This window comes from Cyclopterus lumpus, chromosome 14 (genome assembly GCF_009769545.1).
Source record: "Cyclopterus lumpus isolate fCycLum1 chromosome 14, fCycLum1.pri, whole genome shotgun sequence".
Classification (NCBI taxonomy): domain Eukaryota; kingdom Metazoa; phylum Chordata; class Actinopteri; order Perciformes; family Cyclopteridae; genus Cyclopterus; species Cyclopterus lumpus.
In genome coordinates, this window is record NC_046979.1 from 13523763 (window position 1) to 13534199 (window position 10437).

The following is a 10437-nucleotide window of genomic DNA, read 5'->3' on the forward strand; positions in this document are numbered from 1 at the left end:
TTAACTAGCATCACAGGGTTAAAAAGTGTTATGTCTGAGGTGCTGGGGGGAGGTCCAGAAGGAGGGGGCAGCAATGGAGAAGGCCTGCCCCCCCCCCCCCCCCCCTCCCCCCTCCAGGTCTGATAAATAACAGTATATTGTTGCCAATTGTATTGCCAATCAGTATATGGCTCTTCAAATTGCAATGAGAATATTTTGTCATTATAAAGCTCGAGCCAATTCATTACATTTCCAGTGTATGTTAAACACAAGAGTTAACAATACCAACATAACTTAAATATGTTCATGAGGGATTTTAAGGGGCTTTTTAAAATGATTTGTGACAAAGTTGGAGGGCTCTTAGTCTTTGGCTCATCGTGCAGGTTGGTTTTGTTTATGTTTATCATGTATAATCAGGCTTACATCTTAGTTGAGCTGTGAGCATGTTATTATGGAGGCCCATTGCGCCACTGTGATGAAAAAAATAAATATCCTTTAAGTCATTAATATGAGAAACCTTCTAAGAGTAATGACTTAGTTTGCATTATGTCATAATTCTGAGATGCTAAGTTACAATATGTGATAGTAAGTCATAATTCTGAGATACTAAGTCAATATTTTTAGAACGTTTCTAATTGTAATGTCTGACAGGATCTTTATTTTTGTTGTATCACAGTGTTAGAAATGGGCCTCCATATGGCATTTCCTAAACTCTAAAAAAAATGTACCTAGCTGCAGTTGAAGGTAATGACATTACTGTTGCAGGTATTGTGTTTGTGTAAGTACTATACATGTATGCTAAAAGTACATATGTCCACCTCATAATGGCGTCAGAGGAACATGTAGCTCTCGATTCACCCTCTGGGGACGCACATGTCTGTTCTGAATATCCCGGATGGACCTGGACTCGAACACCCGACCAACTATCAGACATTGTTAACCGGCTCCTTGGCCCTGCCCCCGTGTGGGTGTAACCTAACGGGGAGGGAGGCCGATGTTTTCTTGCTGTTGTCGTTATTCAGCCTGTCCGCTACGGGCTACTCCATCCAGAGCGGAAAGCACCTCCAGAGCTTATTAAGCCCAACTCGACTCGATCAGGTAGGAGTTGAAGACCAAACAGCGCGCGCTGCTTCCTCGCCCTTTAGTTTGGTAACAGACGGCGAAGCGACCCGATGAACACGACAACTGTTGACTTGTAAAGAAAAACAACCCTTTAGGCTATAACAAACCCAACCCAGCCGTGTAGCCGAGTAGGGAACCGTTGCACGATAAGTGTAGAGCGGTCCAAGGTTAAAAGACATCGAGGTCTTTATCAAGTAGCAACCGGATGTGATCGTTCATGTTGTTTGAAACGTTACTTTGTCGTTACTGCACGTTCAACTCTGACCGAGGAGGCTGGTTGTAGTTCTCAGGGAGGTTTCCTGTTACAATCCTATTATAACACATCCTCTGTTTCCTAATAATTATAAGAGCAGCACAGACCACCGTTCTGGAGGGGAGACATTTAAACTGGAGATCAGTGAGAGTTTATAAGCTGAACTTTTTTCTTTAAACTGGTTTTATTAAACTGCATTATTAGCCTACTTTTGCAATGCTGGGAGAAGTATTCAGATTGTCTGCTACAGTACAGTAATGTACAGTAGCATGTACAGTAATGAATGTATCGGAGAGATTTATTGCATTATTGTTTAATTATAAATCTATTGACAGAAAACTATTTCAATAATCAATCCCGTTGGGTTTATTTTAAGAAACAAAAAAAAGCTAAATTGCCTGGTTATCACAAATTAATTTCCTGGTTATTTAGTCTCTAATGATAGTAAACTGGAGATTTTTAGATGTTGTATTGTTTATTTAATCACTTATTACTTTATTTGTTAAATATTCTTTGTTCTTAGTAAATAAGTAATAAGTATTTGGAAGGGAACCCAAACCGTAGCCTGTAGCCATCGCATGACGTGTTTGACAGTTGTAGTGCACAGTGTATTACACCAGCATGCAAAACAATTGGAATCTTTTTTTCCCAGGATGTCCCGGGAGCAGCAGGCCGTGGCTCGTGCTAGGAAAGCCTTTGAAACAGGCAGGTCCAAATCCTTAGAGTACCGGATTCTCCAGCTGAAGAACCTGCAGCGGTTGTTCACTGAGAGACAGAGTGCGGTTTCAGATGCCATCAAAAAAGACCTCAATAAGGTGAATAGTAACAGGGTCTTCCTCACGGCCTAAAATAATCTGTACCTGGTCGCCAACCAGCTTGCGAGTCAGAGTTTGAGAATATAACAATCGGTTCTGAGTCTGTTGACTTAGTTCCACTGTTGTCCCTGATGGTCACACAGTTCATACACCTTTATCAAGGCAGAGAAAGGCATTCACGGTCTGACTTTAAGATTGATTAGAAAGTAAGAACTAGACTACCAGAATTATATGATTAAAACTAATTCAGAAAATCAGAAATATCACCCAATTCCCAAAAAGTAAATCACTTCTTAAAAAACAAGGTAAAGATGCAAGTAGAAAGTAGATTAGAAAACATATTAAGATCTCCACAAAGGAAAGGAGTGGTTCCAATTGTACAATACAACATCAGCCATGAGCAAGCTCAACGTTATTATCTTCACCCCCAGAGCGAGGTGGGGACACAGCTGTACGAGACTCTGGGTCTGGAGGGGGAGCTCAGCCTGGCCATCAAGAAGCTGAAGGAGTGGGCGGCCCCTCGGCCCGTGGAGAAGAACCTGATGACCATCTCGGACACCGTCTACGTCAAGCCGGAGCCGCTGGGAGTGGTGCTTATCATCGGGGCCTGGAACTACCCCTGGGCCGTCACCATCCAGCCGCTGATAGGAGCCATCGCAGCTGGTACGGCACTGTGTGCGTGTGTGTGCGTGTGTGTGTGTGTGTCTGCATATGTGTGATGTAACCAGGTCAGCGTTCACGTTTCTATCTGATTCCCCCTCTGATGAACCTTGAGAAGGGATCTGTCTATGCAAGCTAATATTTTGATTGGCTGGTCAAATCTGAACATTCATGAGCCTTCTTGCCGGTTGGCAAACATCCTGATCCATTTCATGTCTTGTGATCATAACCACTTCAGTTCCTGTTTAATCCAGGCATTGCTCAGCATTCTTTTCTCTCTCTCGCTCTCCATTTGTGATTATTGGGTCAAAGGGCACTCTGCACTGCAGTCATGAGGAAGTTACAAGATTAGCAGTAGATTCAGAATAAAAAAGTGTGTGTCCTCTAATGGCTGTACTTAACACACATGCAGGTGATCATGTGCCGATGTTGGTGTGTCTTCACGTGTGAACATACATGTCTCAACGTTGTGCCTCGATCCTATCAGGGATGGCTCAAAGTACAATGTCGGAGCCCGAGTGATTCACAACTCAACATCCGAGATAATAAGTGAACTAATGTAGCATTGATTTCTCTCTCGCAGCCTACCCTTAAATGGCCACTCTACCGTGAGTGTTTTGGCTTGACTGTCATCACTTTGTGATGCAAACCTCAGTGTGGAGAGTTTTCTTGCGACTGTTTAGCATGACACTGCAGTATTTTAACAGTCTTTTGTCTTGTTCCCCGTGTGCTTGAGTCTTTTGTTTGTAACTTCTCCTCAGTGATAGTTTTACATATTAGCGCCATGAGAGCGGCTGCAGGCCGACGGCTCATTTGTGGTTAATTTGAATAAAGGCTTTTTTAGAATTAAGACATTGATGGCTAAAGCATTTCAATGAACTGACTGTTGTATGCAGTACGTGTTTGAACAGCATGGACTTTATCCTTCGCTCCAGCATTATCAGGTCTTAGTCTCACAGTCGTATCTGCCGAACAAGTCTTTCCCCTTTATTTATTGGACAATACAGATAATCAATCTAAGCATTGAGTTCAAAGGCAGCTGTCAACAGCACCAGACAAAAGTGACTCAGATTTAACAAATCTGAAGGTTTTAAATATAGACTCTTATAATAACCTTTAACACATACACACAGGTACAGGTCGAGAACATGTGTGCACTGTCATCATGCGCCACCTGCTGACAGCGAGGTACATCACAGGTTGCATAAATTAAATGCAGCTCCTTCAAGACTGAAAAATACATTTTGTAGAGATGATAAGGAGAAACAGGGGAGAAGAAAACGGATTTGGATAAAGTTGGCTAGTATCTTTGATAACAGACAATGAAAGCCTTAAACTACTGATGTAGTCTATGTTGTATCGTCTCCATACAAAAAGACCCCTGATATATACACAACCTGCTCAGCAACAAATGGAAAATAGACAGTAGCTGGGCAATAATGTGAAACATATTTCCATCAGGATTTAGTAAAAACAAAAAACTGTAAATATTGACTCAAAATTAATGGTAATGGTGCTTTGTAAATACTGGTTGTGTAAATATGCCACTGTTTGCTAGGTGTGTTCACATTGTCAATTTAGCATGTGATATATTTAGTGTTGAACTTGTTTTTGCTGCCCCCAAGGGGCAAAAGAAATCAAGTTATAGCAAGATTCTATGAAGATACGGTGGAAGAAAACAAGACTTGGGGAACAAGAGAGAAACAATTGAGAACGTTAAAGGAAAGGAGAAATAAATGATACTTTTAAGAGTGGGCCATGTGTTTCCATCTTGTGATATCTGCTGCTTTTGCCATTTCCCTGTCCAGGTAATGCCGCTGTGGTCAAGCCCTCCGAGGTCTGTGTTCACACTGCAAAGGCCATGGAGGACCTGCTGCCGCTTTACATCGACAAAGTAAGGATGACATGACATGAAAGTGAAACAAGACATGTACAAATATTGTTTCTTAAGCATGTAAATGATGAGTTCAAGAAAAATATGGGGGGCAACCGTGCTTACAAAGGCTCATAACAGGTAAAGTGAAAGTCTTTGATGGGCACTTTTATTGAGAAAAATATCCAGCAACCAGATTAATTTTAATCCCTCTTTTTTTTAAATCGCTATTATTTCAACAAAAGTTCTAAAAAAACAGAAAAAGACGCATTACAAGACTTGATTAAAACTGAGCGCTCCAAAGACATGTTGCTCGTGGGTCTGCGTGCCACAGTGTAGTAACCAAATGTGTGTTTCTACCTTGTGTGTCAGGAGCTTTACCCTGTGGTAACCGGGGGCGTGCCAGAGACCCAGGAGCTGCTGCGTCAGAGGTTTGATCACATCTTCTACACCGGCAACAGCATGGTGGGAAAACTGATCATGGAGGCTGCTGCCAAACACCTGACGCCTGTCACCCTGGAGCTGGGCGGCAAGAGCCCCTGCTACATCGACAAGGACTGTGACCTGAGCATCGCCTGCAGGTCAGAACGATGATTGAACAGGGTTTGGCTTAACGGTTGTTTTTCCATCCAGTCCCTCTTTTTACCATGGCTGCTGTTTAGATCCTCCTGTTAACTCTTCCACTACTGTGTAGGCGTGTTGCCTGGGGAAAGTACACCAACTGTGGTCAGACCTGCATCGCCCCAGACTACATCCTGTGTGAGCCCAGCATCCAGGACCGGGTCATTGAAGAGGTCACGAAGTCCATAAAGGTACTGAAGACCTTAATACACACAAAGGAAAAGTAACTTATTCAATTGTGAACTTCAAAAACAGGCTTTGTCAAAGACTCCACAATTTGTCATAGCTGTAACCTGTAGTGTTGAAAAGTCATGTTAAAATGTAAAATAGTTTTAAAACCTAAGTATACCACAAAACAATCAATAACTTTGGAGGGGATTTCTTCAGTTGAATCAGTCGTCTTTGCCCTGAAGTAACAAGAATAGTTGTAAAGTAATGATTGTTTCCTCTGGCAGGAGTTCTACACCGACAACCCAAAGACCTGTCCTGACTACGGACGCATCATCAACCAGCGCCACTTCAAGAGGATAATGAACATGTTGGAAGACAGTACCATTGCCGAAGGAGGAGACAACGACGAGTCAGACTCCTTCATAGGTAGTCCTTTGAGGTTTTCATTCAGGCAATTACAGAGATGTAAGTGATGAGGAACAGACTATGGAAAACATGCATTTGACAAACAGCGTTTCTGTGTTGTGGTTCAGCCCCCACAATTCTGCGGGACGTAAAGCCGGAGGCGAAGGTGATGCAGGAGGAGATATTTGGTCCTCTGCTTCCCATCTTGCCGGTCAATGGTCTGGACGAAGCAATCAAGTTTATCAATAAAGGAGAGAAACCTCTGGCCCTCTATGTCTTCTCATCAGATAAAAAGGTATCTAACAACAGACATCGTTGCACACATGCAGACGCAGAGCAGTTGACGGATGCAGACGTCTACAGTGTGCAGTTACAGATTCATGAGCATATGAATGAATTCTCTCCTCAGGTGATAAAGAGAATGACAGACGAGACCTCCAGTGGAGGACTGCTGGCCAATGACTGTCTTGTGCACTATTCTGTCAGCTCGCTGCCTTTCGGAGGAGTGGGTGAGTCCTAACAGAGACAACTCTTTGTAGACATGGCACTAAAAACAAGAGTTCACTTAGTTTCTCTCTTGCTTTTTGACTCATTGGGGAACGGAGCTGTTCACTCCCTCAGTACGAACTGTGAAGGTCATGCAGAGGGGCATAACGCTGCCCTCTAGTGTGACTTCATGGAAGAATAATGAAATCAGTCTAAAAAGTTATTGGAACTTGTTGAAGATTATCAATCCATCACAGTAAAGATATTTGGTTCAGGATCAGGTTTTCACATCCAAACACTTTGATATTTGTATTTACAAAATATACAAATATAAATACGAATGTAGTTCTCTATGAATACAAATAGAAATCTACAATTAATATATATATATATTGTATAATGGAAAGCTGTGCAGTGTTTAAATTGAAGAGAAAAGAGCACATGTGCAACATGTGTGTTCAGTTACCATCATGTAGAAATCCAACTGTTTTTAAAGTTAGTACTTTAGAGATTTTAGAGTTGATGGCTTAATGAACCTGAGTAATATCTATTTCATCTATAGATCTGTTAAACAAGAAACAACCAGATATGATCATTCTTATCACATTGTCTATTTTACCTTCTTTTACTGTTTTCGGTTTAATTTCTGTCCACGTGCTCAAATATTGGATCCCACATCAGAATATTTTTGATTGATTTAAAGCTAGACTCCAAAATGTGTCCACACAGTCGAACCGTCTCCCTCTGTTTTCCTGGACAGGAAACAGTGGTATGGGCTGCTACCACGGGAAGTTCAGCTTTGACCAGCTGAGCCACCTGCGTAGTTGTCTCATCAAGCAGCTGAAGATGGAGGGTGTGAACAGCATGCGCTACCCGCCTCACACGCTCAAGAAACTGGGCTGGGCGCGCTTCTTCATCCTCAATAACGTGGACCTGAGCTGGATCGGGCGCAGGGCGCTCTTGGCCGTCCTGGCTGTGGTGGCTGCTGTGGTGCTGCAGGTGAGTCGCTCAGGAGACACACACAGATAAAACATGTTCACACGGTGAGTCACAAGGAGGCCGAACACTGATCGCTCTTCTAGTGTATATGTAGATGCCAAGAGGTTTCATTTCAGTTTCAAAAAGTACACATTCAAGGTACTTGTACTTTACTTGAGTGTTTCCATTTCATGCAAACTACATGTCAGAGGGACATTTTTTATAATAATAATAATAATAATGCATTTAATTTATATAGCGCTTTTCATAGTACTCAAAGACACTTCACATAATTAAAACATCCTAAAAGCTAAAAATAAATAAATAAGAATAGCTAAAATACAGGTAAAACAAATAAATAGGGACTTTGAGTCGCTCGGACCCTGATAAGAAAACAAAAATAAAAACAAACAATCACACATTAAAAGCAGTTCTGAACAGGTGGGTTTTGATTTGGGATTTGAATGAGGAAAGATCAGTGCAGTCTCGGATGAGTTTGGGGAGAGAGTTCCAGAGGGAGGGGGCAGATATGGAGATAGATATATTACTTCTTTGCATTTGTCCGCCGGCTTTAGTTTCCTTTCAAATTACGATATTTCATAACCTTCCTGTGCAGTTAAAATCACATATCTCCAAATTTGGTGATTATGCTTTCTGATAAACCTTCATATGTTGAGAAAAATCTCCTCCTTCTTAAGATAAATAAACTATTAAAAAACCACAAAGATCATCTGGAAAATGTATAATAACAAAGCTGAAAAACAAGGCTGTTTTTCTGAGCTCATGAGAAGTTGACGAATGATGATCTTGTCGAATATGCATGCGTTGCTATTTATCAAACAACACATCAGTATGTAAAGTAGTTCAAATTAGCAGCATACCATGGAAGCATCGGTCATACTCATCCAACAACATTAATAGTAAAACACAGGATACTTTTACTGCATAATGAGTACTTTCTTTTGATACGTTGAGTACATTTAGCTGATACTACTAACACACTTTTACTGGTGATACAAACAGGACGGCGCCCCCAGTGCGGCACACAGGTCACAGCTTATAGCTTTGAGATGCTTGACGGTGAAGTATAGGACTTCAAGAAAGGTGATCAAATGTCTGCTTATTCCCTCCAGAATTATGTCCTTTGAAGACTTCCTGCTGCTCCACAGACAACGAGTGTCCTGTTTGAAGAAAAGAAAAGCATGAATGTCACACCATTTCAACAATGAGTGTCTGTATGAATCAGATCAGCGTCTGCTCAGGAGCGCCATAAGATGGGACATTTTTGGGGGAGATGTTTTAGTTTTTCAATAACTGTGTCATATGTTTCAATGTAGCAAGCATCTTATTTTTCATGAAGGTAATTATTTATGTATGGCTCTTAAATTTGTGTTCAACATTGGTATGTTCCAATGTAACCCGTAAGATCACATGTACATACTTACAAAAAAACTTTAAATAGACATTATTGATTTTGCTATTAAATATCATGTACATTGAAGTAACACAATGCGTTAAATGAAGGGCTGAAACAAATGAAGGTAGTTGCAATTTCTGCGTAAGCAGTTTTTATTGTGTAGAGAAACCTACAGTTCACTTTGTGTCTATTCCATTTCAATGATGGTTCAGCTATTGAACTTAAATGTGTTGCATGACTGTAACACATTTAAGCAAGCTTGTAACCATTTTTGTTTTTTTATCCTATTGATTGACATTTTAAGGGATGTGTAATTAATATTGTAATATACAAATGCATACATACATGTATTTCTATATTGGATTATTATTCAATTAAACATATTGTATCTATTAGTTTGTGATTTGATTTTAATTGTATTGTTTGTTTTAAATAAATTATTTCATTTGTATAGCCAATCCGGTACAGAATCATAATGCATTTTTGCTGTTTTTCTTAATTAATAAGATAGTTATTATGGTAATTCTGGGAAGAGGAAAATAAAATCTGCTCTATTTTTATGAATTAACACGATACCTAAAAATCACTCAGTCTGTGGTGGAATGCAAATACATTGACTCAAGGATTGCACTGAAGTACTTGACTTGAATATTTCCAAGTTATGCTATATACTTCTACTCCATTACATTGTACTTTTTACTGCACTACATTTATTTTAGTTAGTAGTATTAGTTAGTTAGTTAGTAGTAGTACAAAACTCAGCAGTATATTGAAATTAGCTGCACCTTTAACCACTGCAACATTAAAATGATGAACACATTAATGCATCAATAATGATAATAATAATCCAATGATATAAAATATATTTTTCTGAAACGGTCACCTCTGCACATGAGTACTTTTACTTTTGGTAATTGAAGTATATTTTAATGCTAATGTACTATTTTTGTTGGCTGCAGGGAGATAAACAACAGGGAGAGTAGAATAAGAGCAGAACGATAGCAAGCTGAAAGCACAAAGTAAATGAGTTTTTCATGTGCAGCAGCTTTTCTGAATTGTAACCTTGAATGTACGGTTAATTCAATCATTTAGATTTTTGAGATACTAGATTTGGTAATATTTTTTATTTAAAAGAGATTAACCAAATATTGCTCTGCCAATGCTGTTGTTTTTCTTGTTTTGCACCCAATGCTTTGTGAGAGAAAGCGACTTCCTTGGGCCAACCAACAGACTGGAGGACGCACAGCGTGTGCAGAGGAGCATCTCACCAGTCAAGAGGTCTCAGTCACTCCACATCTCTTCATCGTACATCTCTACATCGTACAGATAAGCCAAATACCTCCACCCTCCATTTAAAGGGAAAATACAGCCATTGGTTTTATTTAATTTGGTTCCTTTTCTCAGCTAGTAATCGTGCATATATCACTTCATGGTGTGCTAAAGAAGGGCTTGCACCAATCCATTAGTACTTTGAAAAAACTTTTAAGTCCTTCTGTTTAGTAGAATCCAGCAAACTGGCCTTTGAAGAATGATGTGAGTGAGACAATTGCCTGATTGTGTCACTAACATCATGAACCAGCCTGAATTAATTTCAGATACATCCTCTTATATCCGTGAAGCTAGACATGCCGGTTCAACTGACCCTGAAACACGGCGA

The 10437-nt window shown here is 40.2% G+C and overlaps 1 protein-coding gene across 1 annotated transcript; it reads left to right on the top strand.

Moving 5' to 3' along the window:
• The first annotated feature begins 907 nt into the window (after positions 1 to 907).
• Positions 908 to 9183, top strand: aldh3a2b (aldehyde dehydrogenase 3 family, member A2b). Its single transcript, XM_034550779.1, has 11 exons — positions 908 to 1077; positions 2007 to 2169; positions 2601 to 2832; positions 4638 to 4723; positions 5075 to 5283; positions 5397 to 5514; positions 5779 to 5920; positions 6028 to 6194; positions 6309 to 6408; positions 7146 to 7384; positions 8497 to 9183. The coding sequence occupies exons 2-11, from the start codon at positions 2008 to 2010 to the stop codon at positions 8509 to 8511; spliced, it is 1470 nt and encodes a 489-aa protein (XP_034406670.1). The 5' UTR covers positions 908 to 1077; position 2007; the 3' UTR covers positions 8512 to 9183.
• The last annotated feature ends 1254 nt before the right edge of the window (positions 9184 to 10437 follow it).

Excerpts from the sequence above, each read along its gene's own strand:
- aldh3a2b (XM_034550779.1), top strand. The coding sequence starts at position 2,008 with ATGTCCCGGGAGCAGCAGGCCGTGGCTCGTGCTAGGAAAGCCTTTGAA. Across the intron at positions 4,724-5,074 it reads TGCCGCTTTACATCGACAAA|GAGCTTTACCCTGTGGTAAC; the intron begins GTAAGGATGACA and ends CTTGTGTGTCAG. Across the intron at positions 6,409-7,145 it reads GCTGCCTTTCGGAGGAGTGG|GAAACAGTGGTATGGGCTGC; the intron begins GTGAGTCCTAAC and ends TTTCCTGGACAG.